Source organism: Nesoenas mayeri, assembly GCF_963082525.1.
Source record: "Nesoenas mayeri genome assembly, chromosome: 2".
Classification (NCBI taxonomy): Eukaryota; Metazoa; Chordata; class Aves; order Columbiformes; family Columbidae; genus Nesoenas; species Nesoenas mayeri.
Genome location: NC_137543.1, coordinates 1,732,487 through 1,747,967, shown reverse-complemented (window position 1 = coordinate 1,747,967; position 15,481 = coordinate 1,732,487). Strand labels below are relative to the sequence as shown.

At 51.5% G+C, this 15,481-nt stretch overlaps 2 protein-coding genes across 2 annotated transcripts; both read left to right on the top strand.

Moving 5' to 3' along the window:
• Positions 1 to 5,078: 5,078 nt before the first annotated feature.
• LOC308037779 (feather keratin-like) lies at positions 5,079 to 5,393 on the top strand (the record flags this gene model as incomplete). Its single annotated transcript, XM_080339782.1, has 1 exon — positions 5,079 to 5,393. One exon carries the CDS (start codon positions 5,079 to 5,081, stop codon positions 5,391 to 5,393), a length of 315 nt encoding a protein of 104 aa, XP_080195908.1.
• Positions 5,394 to 8,642: 3,249 nt separating this feature from the next.
• Positions 8,643 to 8,957, top strand: LOC308038258 (feather keratin-like; the record flags this gene model as incomplete). Its single annotated transcript, XM_080340610.1, has 1 exon — positions 8,643 to 8,957. One exon carries the CDS (start codon positions 8,643 to 8,645, stop codon positions 8,955 to 8,957), a length of 315 nt encoding a protein of 104 aa, XP_080196736.1.
• Between the last annotated feature and the right edge of the window lie 6,524 nt (positions 8,958 to 15,481).

Sequence of the window (15,481 nt, the reverse complement as noted above, 5' to 3'; positions counted from 1 at the left end):
TGATTCTGTTATCCCAGTAGCAAGATTCCAGAAGACCTTGTGTAATTTCAGTAAGTAGAGTCATAATAGTAGAGTAGGCATCTTAAGAATCCTGAATATCCTAAGGAAGTTTATTTACTTGTCTTTTGCCAGTAATCCAGGAGACATCTTTCACTTGCATTGTAAGTGTTTTCAGTGCAAATCAGATGCAATGTACTGGATTGTCTGATACTAAAAGGTACGGGGGTCTTTACTCTGCTATTTGCCTACTCATTTTTTTTCTCCCAGAAATTTCGTACACCCTGGAAGAGATTTTTCACTTCAATGCCAGTTTATGCAATCATTGTGGCAAACTTTTGCAGAAGTTGGACCTTCTACTTGCTCCTTATAAGTCAACCTGCTTACTTTGAAGAAGTCTTTGGGTTTGCGATAAGTAAGGTAAATGTCTGAGACGAAGCAGCAATATCCAGACCTCACCCTAGGACGTGCAGGGTGCTTAAAGATTCCCAGATCTCTCTGGAGTAATTACAGTAGATTATTCACAGTAGTTGGCATGACATGCTTCTGGTGATCGGACAGAGGGAAAAGTTTGTTAGCATCAAATTCTTAGCAAAAGAAACAACTGAAAAGTTGTTTTGGGAAAGCTGATTTAAAAACTACATATAATGAAAAGCACAATGTAAAGTAAATAGAAATACGTGTTTTGTTTCGTGCCAGCAGATTAGCATTACTTTCCAGGTAATTTTTATCCCTTTTTTTTTTTTTAATTTTATTACTTTCCATTGACAATGAGAGGTCAAGTTCTGTATGAACTTATATTCCCTTCCACTGCCACTTCTTCATTAAAGCCAGTATTATTGCACTCCCACTTCAGAGCATGAACGAGGACTTCAGAATATTTCTTCCAGAAAAGTTTTCACAAAATTACTTTAAAGAAACCTTCTTGCTGTACTGTGAATTATTTTCAAGCAAGTGTAATCCTGCAAACTGAAAACAAACAACATCATGGTCTGGGAGCTCTAGTGTGTCCAGGTTCTGTAATGCTGTCATGATAGCAATGATACTCTGAATGGCCAAGAGCAGCATGGTGGTGAAGAACATGGCTATTAAGACAAAACAGGTTTGTTTATTCTGAATTGTCTTTCATAAATCTGAGAGTTGCACCTCTGTGTGCCTCACTAGTTAAAAATTCATGTAAAACTAACTCAGTGTCAATGTAAGGTGGCAGCATGTCCTAAAAAATAAACTCAAATTTCTCTCTAAATTACTTCTTCAAAGAAAAGCTTCTGGAAAAAGACATGCTGATCACTGGAACTCCACCAAATAGTCTTTTTGCATATCTGGGCTAAGTACCAGAGCTAATAGAAACAGTAATAACCCTTTGGTGGAAAATCCATCAAGGGGAAGTCACAGTCGACCAACTTGATAAACTTCTACAATGAAATAACTAGCCTGGTAGACAAGGAGAGGGCAGAGGATATTGTCTATCTAGTCTTTGATAAGGTCTTTAACACCATTAGGGGAACAAGGATGACTAAGGGAGTGGAGCATCTCCCTTATGAGGAAAGCCTGAGGGAAGTGGGTCTCTTTAGTATGGAGAAGACTGAGGGGTGACCTTATTAACGTGTACAAATATATAAAGGCTGAGTGTCAGGAGAATGGAGCCAGTCTCTTCTCGGTGACAACCAACGGTAAGACAAGGGGTAATGGGTTCAAACTGGAACACAGGAGGTTCCACTTTAATTTGAGAAGAAACTTCTTCTCAGTGAGGGTAACAGAACACTGGAACAGGCTGCCCAGGGGGTTCTGGAGTCTCCTTCTCTGGAGACATTCAAAACCTGCCTGGACACCTTCCTGTGTAACCTCATCTAGGTGTTGATGCTGTGCCAGGGGGATTGGACTAGATGATCTTTTGAGGTCCCTTCCAATCCCTAATGTTCTGTGATTCTGTAACATATGCTGGGTCACCACCCCCTTGCTGTGGGGTCCTCAGCTGAGTCAGGTGTCGATCCTTGTTACATCGTCCCCCAGGCCCCATGGTCCCCATTCCACCTACGCAGGAGTCCCCAGACCACGGTCTCACCTTGCTGTGGGGTCCCCAAATGATCCCTTGGGGGGGATCTCCAGGCTACCATCCCCTCTTCTCTGCAGGCCCCACAGTGACCAATGCAGGGGGTCTCTGGACCACCAGCCTCCCTGCTGCAGGGTCCATGGAGCACCAGTGCAGGGGACACCAAGCAACCGTCCCTGTGCTCTGAGGTCACACAGAAAGCCCCTTTGTGACGTCACCGTCCTCCTCAGTGTGGGGTCCCTGAGGCACAGCCTGGGGCACTGAGGACCAGGAGCAGGAACAAGCCTGTGACCCTGCTCTGCTGGGTTGATCTTGGCTGGATGGCAGGTGCTCACAAAGCTGCAGTGGGACAATCTGCTCCAGCGTGGGGTTCACAACGGGCTGCAGGGGAATCTCTGCTCCAGCACCAGGAGCACATCCTGCACCTCCTTCTTCACTGAACTTACTTTCTGTAGGGTGTTTTCTCTTTACATACATCCATCCCTCTCTCTCTTCCAGTTACAATTTTGCAGCAGTTTTCCCCCTTCTTAAAGATGTTCACACATCTGTGCTACCACCATTGCTGACTGGCTCCGGTTTCACCAGCAACCAGTCTGGTTGGAGCTGGCTGGTGCCATTGAATAGAATCAAATGCTTGCTTAAGGTACAAAAGACCTTTAAGATCATCAAATCCAAGTGTTAACCAAGCAATACCAAGGTCACCACTAAACCATGTCCCCAAGCATCACATCCACACATCTTTTAAACACCTCCAGGGATGATGACTCCACTACTACCCTGGGCAGTCCATTCCAGTGTTTCACAACATTTTTGGTGAATAAATTTCCCTAATATCCAATGTAAATCTCCCCTGGTGCAGCTTGAGCACATTCTCTCCTGTCCTGATGCTTCTTCCTTGGGAAAGACACTGACACCTACCTCACTAAAACCGCCTTTCAGGTAGTTGTAGAGAGTGAGATGGTGTCCCCTCTGCCTCCCTTTCTCCAGGCTACGCCTACTGAGGGTCCACTCGATCCCCACATCAGACCATGGAGACAGATACTGAACAGAACTGGCCCCAGCACTGAGCCCTGGGGAACACCACTTGTGAGCAGCCACCAGCTGCATTTAACTCCAGTCACCACAGCTATTTGGGCCCAGTCATCCAGCCAGGTTTTTTGCCGGTGAAGAATACACCTGTCCAAGCCATGAGCAGCCACTTTCTCCAGTGGAATCACTGTCAAAGGCTTTAATAAAGTCCAGGTGGACAACATCTACAGCCATTCCCTCATCCACTAAGTGGGTTACCTGGTCAGAGAAGGAGATCAGGTTGGCCAAGCAGGACCTGCCTTTCATCACCCCATCCTGACTGGGCCTGATCACCTGGCCATCCCATACGTGCTGCATAATGTCACTCAACATGATCTGCTCCATGACCTTCCCTGTCACCAAGGTCACACTGACAGGTCTGCAGATCCACAGATCCTCCTTCTGTCCCTTCTTCTTACATAAGCAGCACATTTGCCAACCTCCAGCCAAGTGGGATCTCCCTGCTGAGCCAGGACTGCAGATAAATGATGCAAAGTGGCTTGGTGAGCGCCTCCGCCAGCTCCCTCGGTACGCTTGGCTGGATCCCATCAGGCCCCATAGGTTTGTGAGTGTCTAATTGGTGTAGGAGGTTTCCAACCATTTCCTCGTGGATTCTGGGGGTTTGTTCTGCTCCCTGTCTTCTACATCAGAGGCTTCGTATCAAGAGAATTATTGGTCTTATTAGAAAAACTGAGATGAAAAAAGCATTAAAGCATTTTCTTCATATTTGGCCATGTGACTGCCCCCACAACCAGTAAAGGATGGAGATTCTCTTTATCCCTCCTTTTTTCGAAATGTATCTCTAGAATAATTTTATTGTATTTTAGAACAATAACCAGATTATGTAGTAATTATGCTGTCGCAATTCTGATTTTCCCCCTGCATGACCATATGACATCCCTGTAGTCCTCCTGACATACCTGCCCCTTCCTGTAAAAGTCATATTCTCTCATTATTATCCAGAGATCCAGCTAAAGTTCTCTGTTTAGCCAGGAATGTCCTCTTCACCACAGCTTCATATTTCTGCACATACAGACTCTCTATGAACATCATAGAATCCTCGACAGCCTTATCTCAGAAACCACCCCTGTAGCTCCCTTGCTCCAAAACATTCTGAATGTATAACAAACAACACAGCTGCAACCTTAAAAGCAAGAGGGGCACCAAGACATGCACTGATCAAACCCAACTAGAAAGTCAAGCTTAAAGAGAGGCTTAGAGAGATGTTACCGAAGAGGGGACAGACCAAAGACCAGCTTAGAGGCAGCTCCTCATGCCTGGCACAGCTCCAGAGCCCAGACCAGGCTGCAAGGGCTGTGAGGAAATGAGGCGTCCTCCACACAATGCAACCGCAAACCACACGAGTGCTGTGGGATGACCTCACTCATGACACTCCACCTCACTTTTGCTTTGGACACGTTCTCTGCCCGCCCTGACACATGGCAGCAACGCCAAGTCCTTGCCCTCTAAAGCTCACACTTCAAAGGTGCCACCAGGGCCAAGTGAACACATCCTCAAGACAAGAACAAGAAACTGGAGCACTGCGGAAAGGAAAACACACCCTCCTCATTCCTGGCCAGGCTGTGGCATCAGACAGCTGCTGGCTGCAAAATGCCGCCATGCGCAAAGCCTGTCCCGCCCCTCGGGGACCGGCATAAAAGCCGGCCCAGCGCCTCTCTCCCTCACACACTCTCCTGACGCCTTCTCCTCCCTCCGCGCTCAACAAGGTGAGCCTCAAGCCCCTTCCCCTCCTTCTCCTGCCCCGCCTGGCCCCTCTCTTCCAGCACGCTCTGCCCCCAGCCTCAGCAGCCCTCACGCCTCCCCACCGCCACGCTCCCCACAGCCCCACACCAGCCTCCCCACTCCCTCGCCCTCCTGCACCACCGCTCCTCGCACCCTCAGCCCCCTGCGCTTGCTCAACAGCCTCTCGTCCCTTCCAGGGCCCCTCCACACCACACACATGGCCTGCTACAACGCCTGCGGATCCTGGGGACCCACCCCGCTGGCCAACAGCTGCAACGAGCCCTGTTCCCTGCAGTGCCAGGACTCCCGCGTCGTCATCCAGCCTCCCGCCGTGCTGGTCACCCTGCCAGGACCCATCCTCACCTCCCACCCCCAGAGCACCGCCGTCGGATCCTCCGCATCGGCTGCCGTGGGCAACGAACTCGGTGCCCAGGGAGTTGCTGTCAACTCCGGTGCTTTTGGCTACGGCTTCGGCTATGGCTTTAGAGGCCTGGGCTGCTTTGGCGGCAGAAGGGCTGGATACATCTGCTAAGGGCCCTCGCCACCACCCCTGACGGACACCACCTACCGCACTGAAGCTACGGCATGGATTATCGACTCACCTCTGGACCCTTCTTGGCACGTGGACCTGCTCTCCATGGCTCTTCCTCTAAAGGAGCCAGGAAGATCTTGGTGCTCTGGCAAGATCTCTGTCACAGAAGCAACTTCAGCTGACGCTCACCCTACGTGCAGCTTATACTTGTCACCGCCTACTTGTTGTTCCTGCCTTTTCACTCTTGTCTTTCCTCAATAAAGATCTCTTGCATCCCAGCCTGAGACATCTCGCTTTACTTTCTTCTCTCAAGGCTCTTCCAGCCTCACCCAGCACAAAGCCAGGGCTCAAGAAGCAAACTGGATAGGGGGGAAAAGGGCCACAAGACTTCTCCCAGGAAATATGTCACCACCTATACCACCAAGAACACAGACCAGAATCTGAGGGTCTTCCACAACATCATACAAGCCCATCACTGCATCAAAGAAAGATTTTGACATGAGAACACTCTCCTCAACATGCCTCTGGTGACACCTCCCTATGACAACACACACTTGACCATCTTCCTTCCCCAGCATGACTCTCCAGCTCCACCAGGAGCAGAATGACAGAATCATTTGGTATTTAGACTTTCCTCATGGGTTCACGGGTCCCACCAATTCTGTGGTCCAACACAGGCTTCCTACAGGGTCACACCTCCTGTGTGTGCACCCACCTGCTCCAGCGTCAGGTCCTCTACGGGCTCCAGGTGGTCATCTCCTCCACTGTGGACAACCCTTGTCTGGGAAGAAAATTTTCCTAATATCCAATCTAAACGTTCTCTGGCACAACTTAAGGCCATTTCCTCTTGTCCTGTCACTTGGTCGTTTGGAAAAGAGACTGAATCCCTTCCTCACTACAACCTCCTTTCAGGCAGTTGCAGACACACAGGAGCTCTCCCCTCACTTTTCTTTTCTCCAGGCTATACACCCTAAAACCCAAAGTGGGTCCTCCATCACTGCTGTGCTCCAACTTGTCACAAGTTTCCTTCTCCTTCTTTGAAATGGCTTAGGCACTTGAAGGTCTTTCTTTCCCTCAGGGGCCCAAAACTGAACACACCATTCAAGGGGTGGCCTCACCAGTGCCCAGAATAGGGCATGGTCACCGTCCTGCTCCTGCTGGCCACACCAGCTGGCATTGGTGTGACACAAGCCAAGACGCCGGTGGCCGTCACGGCCACACACGCTGGCTCATATGCAGCCACTGTCGACCCACACCCCCAGGTCCTTGACCACCGGGCAGCTTTCCAGCTACTCTTCCACAGCTCTTGACAGTTACTGGAGTCTTCATGGCGTTGTGGTGACCCAAGTGCATGACTCGACACTTGGCTTTGTTGAACCTCATGCAATTGGTCTCAGCCTATTGATCCAGTCTTTCCAGGGCCATCTGTAGAGCCTTCACAGCTCCAAGTGGCTCAACGCTCCTGCCTGTACTTGGTGTCATCTGCAGATGTACTGAGGGTGCACTCGATCCTCTCGTCCAGATCAAGAAGAAAGATTATTAAACAGAACTGGCCGCAGTATTTAACCAGGGGGAAAAGCACTTGTGAGTGGCCACCAAATGGATTTCACTCCAGTACCACAACTCTTTGGGCTCTGCCATCCAGTCAGTTTTTCAGCCATCAATGACTACGGTAGCCCAAGACATCAACACCCACTTTCTCTGGGAGAAACAGGGTCAGCTTGTTGTCTACACACCAACACTGTCTATGTACCATGAGTAAACTTCCAGAACCTCTGCTCAGCTTCCAACTAAAACCTTAAAAAATAAACTCTGTATACCCAGCTCATACGCAAGACACACACCAAGACCCCCAGAGATCGTAAGGAGCGTGGAAGGAAAGGATTAGTCAGATGCAAGCAAGCCACGCAGGGATCCTATTCCATGGAAGAGACAATTCCTCAAGGCCAGCACAGCTCCAAAGCCCAGAGCAGATTGTCAGCGCTGCAAGCAAATGAGGTCCCCTCCACACAATGCAACCGCAAACCACACGAGTGCCATGGCATGACCTCACTGATGACACTCCACCTCTCCTGCGCTTTGGCTGCATCCTCTGCCCGCCCTGACACGCGCCATCAATGCCATGGCATGGTCATGTTTTCAAGCAGTAGGCAGATGAAGTTCTTATTGAGCTTTGGCCCTTCTAGTGTTCTCCCTGCAGAAACTCACAACACTCATGTAGTCCTTCTAAGTTGCCTGCCCTGCCTTACAGAGGTCATAAACTCTCTTCTCCGGAGTTCCAGCCAGTCTTCTACCCCACTAGGTCATCTTTCTGCAGCTCAGGACTCTGTTTCACACATAGGGAAACTTGTGCAAGCTTCTGACAGAGAACAACCAAGCAGCTCCCTTGCAACCCAAACCGTGCCACGTAAGCCCAGTATACCCAGCTACAAGCTTGCAGCAAGAGGTGCAACAAGACACCCATAAAGGAAACTCAGTGGGATAGGCCAGGCCTAAAGAAAGGCTTAGCGAGATGGTAGCAAGAAAGGGAGTGAAAGGACATTGGAAGTGGCAGCCCTCATGACTACAAAAGCCCAAAAGCCAGGACCAGCCTGTCAAGGCTGTGAGGAACTGGGGCCCTCTCTTCACAAGGCAACCGCAAACCACACGAGTGCTGTGGGATGATCTCACTGACGACACTCCACCTCTGCTACGCCCTGGCCGCGTTCTCTGCCCGCCCTGACACGCGCCATCAACGCCAAGTCCTTGTCCTCTAATTCATGGACTTCAAAGCTGCTGCTGCCAAGGCCAAGTGGACACGTTCTCAAGAAAAAAACAAGAAACTGGAGCATTGTGGGAAGGAAAACACACCCTCCTCATTCCTGGCCAGGCTGTGGCATCAGACAGCTGCTGGCTGCAAAATGCCGCCATGCGCAAAGCCTGTCCCGCCCCTCGGGGACCGGCATAAAAGCCGGCCCAGCGCCTCTCTCCCTCACACACTCTCCTGACGCCTTCTCCTCCCTCCGCGCTCAACAAGGTGAGCCTCAACCCCCTTGCCCTCCTTCTCCTGCCCCGCCTGGCCCCTCTCTTCCAGCACGCTCTGGCCCCAGCCTCAGCAGCCCTCACGCCTCCCCACCGCCACGCTCCCCACAGCCCCACACCAGCCTCCCCACTCCCTCGCCCTCCTGCACCACCGCTCCTCGCACCCCCACACACCTGCGCTTGCTCAACAGCCTCTCGTCCCTTCCAGGGCCCCTCCACACCACACACATGGCCTGCTACGACGCCTGCCGCCCCTGCGGACCCACCCCGCTGGCCAACAGCTGCAACGAGCCCTGTTCCCTGCAGTGCCAGGACTCCCGCGTCGTCATCCAGCCTCCCGCCGTGCTGGTCACCCTGCCAGGACCCATCCTCACCTCCCACCCCCAGAGCACCGCCGTCGGATCCTCCTCATCAGCTGTCGTGGGCAACGAACTCGGTGCCCAGGGAGTTGCCATCAACTCCGGCGCCTTCGGCTACGGCAACGGCTATGGCTTTGGAGGCCTGGGCTGCTTTGGCGGCAGAAGGGCTGGATACATCTGCTAAGGGCCCTCGCCACCACCCCTTACGGACACCACCTACTGCATTGAAGCTCCACACAGTGGACCCTTCTGTCCATGGTTCCTCCTCTAAGAAAGGCAGGAAGATCTTGGTGCTCTGCCAAGATCTGTTTCACACAAGACACCTCACCTGATGGTCACCCTTCATGTAGCTTATACCTGTGACCTTCTACTTGGCGCTCAGTCCTTTTCACTCTTTTTGTTCCTCAATAAATTCTCCTGCATCCCAGCCTCAGACAATGCCTCTTCCTTTTTTTTTCCTAAGGTATTTCCAAGATAACCAAAACAAAGTCAGGGCGCAATAGGACTTTATGGTGGGTGCATGTGCACCACAATAGCTCTCCTTTGAAACAGGTAACCAGCATGACCACCACCAAAACAGACTGGCATCTATGGGGCTTCCATGATGTGTCACAAGGCCATCACTTGCTCAAACAAAAGCTTCAAACTCATAATGCCCCCCTCCACATGCCTCTATCAACATCTCCCTGCACCAGCGAACCCCTGACTATCTTTCCCAGCATGAGCTGATGGTCCTCCTGAGAAACACAATCTCAGAATCATTGAGTCTGGCAGGAACATCTGGACAGCAAGTGCTTCAATCCACTTGCTAAGGCAGGGCCACATTGAGCATAAACCAGGGCCAGTTGGGTTTAAATACGTCTCAGGATGGAGTCTCTACCACCTCCACTCCCAAGTCCCAGCTTTCTCAGCCTCTCCTCAGGTGGAAGATGTTCCAGCCCCTTAAGCATCTTTATGGCCCTGCACTGGCCTTACTCCACTAATTCCATGTCTTTTTCCAGTGGGGAACCCAGACCCGCACACAGGACCCCACATGGGACCTTCACAGTGCTGAGGAGAGAGGAAGGGTCACCCTCCTCAACCTCCTGCCAACACTTTGCCCGGGAGACTGGTGGCCCCTTTTGCCTCAGGAGCTCATTGCCACCTCAGGGTCCATTTGTTCTCCACCAGGATCACAAGGTCCTTCTCCACCAAGCTGCTTTCTATCCAACTGGCCTCCAGTCATTCCTGCTGCCAGCTCTGAGTCCTCTCCAGAAACAGGACTTGGCCTCTCCTCTTGCTCAGTTCCATGACATTCCACTATGTCCAGTGAAAGGAAATCAGGAAGGTCCCCCAGCAATCATGGCTTCAAACCACCATTCCCCCTGGACTTATGCACATCCAGATACACAACCCACCCTTTCTGGGGGGCAGACATGAGTCCACCTGACTCACTGGCACTCCAGCCCAGCCCTGCACTGGCCCAACCTGCCTCTTGCCTGCCAGGCGCTCCAGCACCATCAACACACACGCACAGAGACCCTTCCTGCCCCACCTCATCTTCCTCACCAACAAACACTGCTCATGCGGTGAACAACCCTCACCACACTCACCTCCACTGAATTCAGCCAGGTCTGGGGAGGCCAGAGATGTTCTCACTCACTGCAAGCCAGCCAACGTTATTCCAGTTTGTAAAAAGGGCGTGAGTGAAGAGCCAGGAATCTGCAGACCTGTTAGTCTGACCACAGTACCTGGAAAATTAGGGAGAAGATCCAACTGAGTGCTCCTGAAAGGCACTTAAGGATAATGTAATCACCAGGTACAGTCAACAGGGGTTCACTAAGGGAAAGTCCTGTTTCACTGCTTTCCTGCCCTTCTACGATAAGGTCACCTGCCTTGTGGATTGTGAGAAGTGCACTTGTGATTCGCGCTGATGTTTACACATACAACCAAATAAGGCACGGGCTTTTAAGGAAATAAAATGATAGTTAACTTTTATGTAAAAAGTGGGACTTGTTCTGCACCTTATGCACATGTGTACAGGAAAGGCAGGGGGGAGTGATGTGAAGGAGAAGGTGACCTTCCCCGAGATGGCCCCGTGGGGGAAGGAGGAGGGACTCGGTTAGCAAAGACCCCTAAGTAACAACCTGGAGTCTGCAGAGCAGAGACTCACCATGCACCCAGCACGGTTTGCTTGCCTCAATTCACCTATTTAATAAATCAGACTCTTGTTTGGCAAATATCGGAGTCTTGGTCATATATCACATGGATGAAGAGAAGGTGATGGATGTAGCTTTTCTAGATTTCAGAAAAGCTTTTGATTCATCCACAAGAGGGGAGTACTGTGGGCTGTTCTGGGTCACACAATTTCAGAAAAATGTCAAGGTACTTGAAAGCACCCGGAGGAGGACAACTAAGGTAATGAAAAGACTGGAAAGCGTGTCCTAAAGGAGCAACTGAGGACAGTGGGTTTGTCTAGTTTGGAGAAAAGGAGGCTGAGGGGCGACCTCATTACTCTCTGCAGCTTCCTGAGGAGGAACGTGGAGAGAGAGGCGCTGAGCTCTCCTCCATCAGATCCAGTGACAGGACACATGGGAATGGATCAAAGCTGCACTACTGAGGTTTAAACTTGATATAAGGACACATATATTTACAGGGAAGGTGGTCAAACACTGGAACAGTCTTCCTGGAGAGGTGGTCGATACCCCAAGCCTGTCAGTGTTTCTGAGGCATTTGGACAATGCCCTTAAAAACATGATTTAACTTGTACTCGGCCCTGAAGTGCTCAGGCAATGGGACTAGATGGTCACTGAAGGTCCCTTCCAACTGCAGTCTCATCTGTTTATTCTGCTTCCCAAACCCTTTCCCATGCAAACATCCCCTCGAGGTTCTCAGGTGCACAGCCCCGCGCACCACACACGCCTCCCATTGCCCCTGCACTACGCCCAGTCCCACTCTGGCCCCACAAACACTGCACACAGAAATGGCCTCACCCCTCGGCGCTCACCCCACATTCACCCCCCAAAGCTGTCACTCACCAGCCTCCCCTGCCTGCCGGTCCCGCTCCCCTGGGCCTCTCACCGGCCTCACCAGCTCTCCCAGAGCTCACCAGCCTCAGCCCCCAGTCGCAGCCTCCCCACCCCACACCAGGCACTGCCTCAGCACTCACTGACCAGCCAGTCAGGGCGCAGGTAACAACCTGACCATCAGTGGGCAGCTTACAGTCACTATAGAAGCACCTGGAAGGTTCCACAAGGTGCCTTTCAGGACCTCAAAATCAACATTTCTTTTACAATAGATAATCCTAGGCAAATGGCCCCAAAACAACTGCTAAAGGATGAATGACAGAATGAAGGAGTAGAAATACTGCCAAAACCAAACCAAAGGCCTCAGACTAGGGTAGTTCAGGGGACTTGGAAGGGTAAGATGGAGGGAAATTGTCCTGGTTAAATAACAGCCCAAAAAAGATGCGATCAGTAAATACATCAACAGACCCTGCACTGCTCTACAGGTGTCAGGGCACCCATATGGAGTCCCTGTCATGGGCCCCCTTGCTGTGGTCCCCAGCCCAACCACCTGGCAGTGCCCATGACACCATCTTCACTCATGGTCAGGTTCTAGGGACAAAAACACAGAGTCCTGTATCCTGCGTTCCCTTGCTGCCAGGACCCTGGGCAACACATGCTGGGTGCCCAGGTCACCATCCCCTTGCTGTGGGGTCCTCAGCTGACCCAAGTGTGCGTCCTTGTTGCACTGTCCCCCTGCACACATGGTCCCCATTCCACCTACGCAGGAGTCCCCAGACCACGGTCCCACCTTGCTGTGGGGTCCACAAATGATCCCTTGGGGGGGATCTCCAGGCCACCATCCCCTCTTCTCTGCAGGCCCCACAGTGACCTATGCAGGGGGTCTCTGCACCACCAGCCTCCCTGCTGCAGGGTCCATGGAGCACCAGTGCAGGGGACACCAAGCAACCATCCCTGTGCTCTGAGGTCACACAGAAAGCCCCTTTGTGAGGTCACCGTCCTCCTCAGTGTGGGGTCCCTGAGGCACAGCCTGGGGCCCTGAGGACCAGGAGCAGGAACAAGCCTGTGACCCTGCTCTGCTGGGTTGATCTTGGCTGGAGGCAGGTGCTCACAAAGCTGCAGTGGGACAATCTGCTCCAGCGTGGGGTTCACAACGGGCTGCAGGGGAATCTCTGCTCCAGCACCAGGAGCTCATCCTGCACCTCCTTCTTCACTGAACTTACTTTCTGTAGGGTGTTTTCTCTTTACATACATCCATCCCTCTCTCTCTTCCAGTTACAATTTTGCAGTCGTTTTCCCCCTTCTTAAAGATGTTCACACATTTGTGCTACCATCATTGCTGACTGGCTCCGGTTTCACCAGCAACCAGTCTGGTTGGAGCTGGCTGGTGCCATTGAATAGAATCTAAGAATTGTTTCAGGTACAAAAGACCTTTAAGATCATCAAATCCAAGTGTTAACCAAGCAATGCCAAGGTCACCACTAAACCATGTCCCCAAGCATCACATCTACATATCTTTTAAACACCTCCAGGAATAATGAATCCACTACTACCCTGGGCAGTCCATTCCAGTGTTTCACAACATTTTCGGTGAGTAAATTTCCCTAATATCCAATGTAAATCTACCCTGGTGCAGCTTGAGCACATTCTCTCCTGTCCTGATGCTTCTTCCTTGGGAAACACACTGACGCCTACCTCACTAAAACCTCCTTTCAGGTAGTTGTAGAGAGTGAGAAAGTCTCCCCTCTGCCTCCCTTTCTCCAGGCTACACTTACTGAGGGTCCACTCGATCCCCACATCAGACCATGGAGACAGATACTGAATAGAACTGGCCCCAGGACTGAGCCCTGGGGAACACCACTTGTGAGCAGCCACCAACTGCATTTAACTCCAGTCACCACAGCTATTAGGGCCCAGTCATCCAGCCAGGTTTTTTTGCCGGTGAAGAATACACCTGTCCAAGCCATGAGCAGCCACTTTCTCCAGTTGAATCACTGTCAAAGGCTTTAATAAAGTCCAGGTGGACAACATCTACAGCCATTCCCTCATCCACTAAGTGGGTCACCTTGACAGAGAAGGAGATCAGGTTGGCCAAGCAGGACCTGCCTTTCATCACCCCATCCTGGCTGGGCATGATCACCTGGTCATCCCATACGTGCTGCATAATGTCACTCAACATGATCTGCTCCATGACCTTCCCTGGCACCAAGGTCAGACTGACAGGCCTGCAGATCCACGGATCCTCCTTCTGTCCCTTCTTCTTACATAAGCAGCACATTTGCCAACCTCCAGCCAAGTGGGACCTCCCTGCTGAGCCAGGACTGCAGATAAATGATGCAAAGTGGCTTGGTGAGCGCCTCCGCCAGCTCCCTCAGTACCCTTGGCTGGATCCCATCAGGCCCCATAGATCAGTGAGTGTCCAACTGGTGTAGGAGGTTTCCAACCATTTCCCTTTGGATTCTGGGGGCTTCGTTCTGCTCCCTGTCTTCTACATCAGAGGCTTGGTATCCAGAGAATAATTGGTCTTATTAGAAAGACTGAGGTGAAGAAAGCATTAACGCATTTTCCTCATCCTTTGCCCTGCGACTGCCCCCACATCCAGTAAAAGATGGACATTCTCATTAGCCCTCCTTTTGTGGATAATGTATGTCTAGATTCATTTTATTGTATTTTGCTACAGTACTTGGATCATGTTGTAGTAGCGCTTCCACAATTCTCATTTTCCCCCTGTACAACTTCATGACATCCCTGCAGTCCTCCTGATTTACCTGCCCCTTCCTGTAAAAGTCATAACCTCTCATTGTTATCCGAGATCCAGCTAACGTTCTCTGTTTAGTCCAGATGGTCTTATTTCCGACAGCTTCATATTTTCACACATGCAGACTCTCTTTCGAACGTGACAGAATGTTCTGGAACCTTATCTCAGAAACCACCCCTGCAGCTCCCTTGCTCCAAAACTTTGTGAAGTATAACGAATCCACCCATCGACAAGCTTAAAAGAAGGACGGGCACCAAGGCATGCACAAAGTAAACCCAAGCAGGAAGCCAGGCCTAAAGACAGGTTTAGAGACATATTAGCAAAGAGAAACTGAACACCATATAGGAGGCAGGTCCTCAAGTCTGGCACAGCTCCAAAGCCCAGACCAGCCTGACGGAGCTACAAGGAAATCCAGCCCCGTGCTCGCAATGCACCTGCAAACCACATGGATGCCATGGGATGAGCTCACTGACAACATCCCACCTCTGCTACGCTTTGGCTGTGTCCTCTGCCCACCTAACACGCGCCATCAACGCCAACTCTTCGGTCTCTCGTGCTCACACTTCAAAGCTGCCGCCAGGGCCAAGTGGATACGTCCTCAAGGCAAAACCAATAAATTGGAGCATTGCGGGAAGGAAAACACACCCTCCTCATTCCTGGCCAGGCTGTGGCATCAGACAGCTGCTGGCTGCAAAATGCCGCCATGCGCAAAGCCTGTCCCGCCCCTCGGGGACCGGCATAAAAGCCGGCCCAGCACTTCTCTCCCTCACACACTCTCCTGACGCCTTCTCCTCCCTCCGCGCTCAACAAGGTGAGCCTCAACCCCCTTGCCCTCCTTCTCCTGCCCCGCCTGGCCCCTCTCTTCCAGCACGCTCTGGCCCCAGCCTCAGCAGCCCTCACGCCTCCCCACCGCCACGCTCCCCACAGCCCCACACCAGCCTCCCC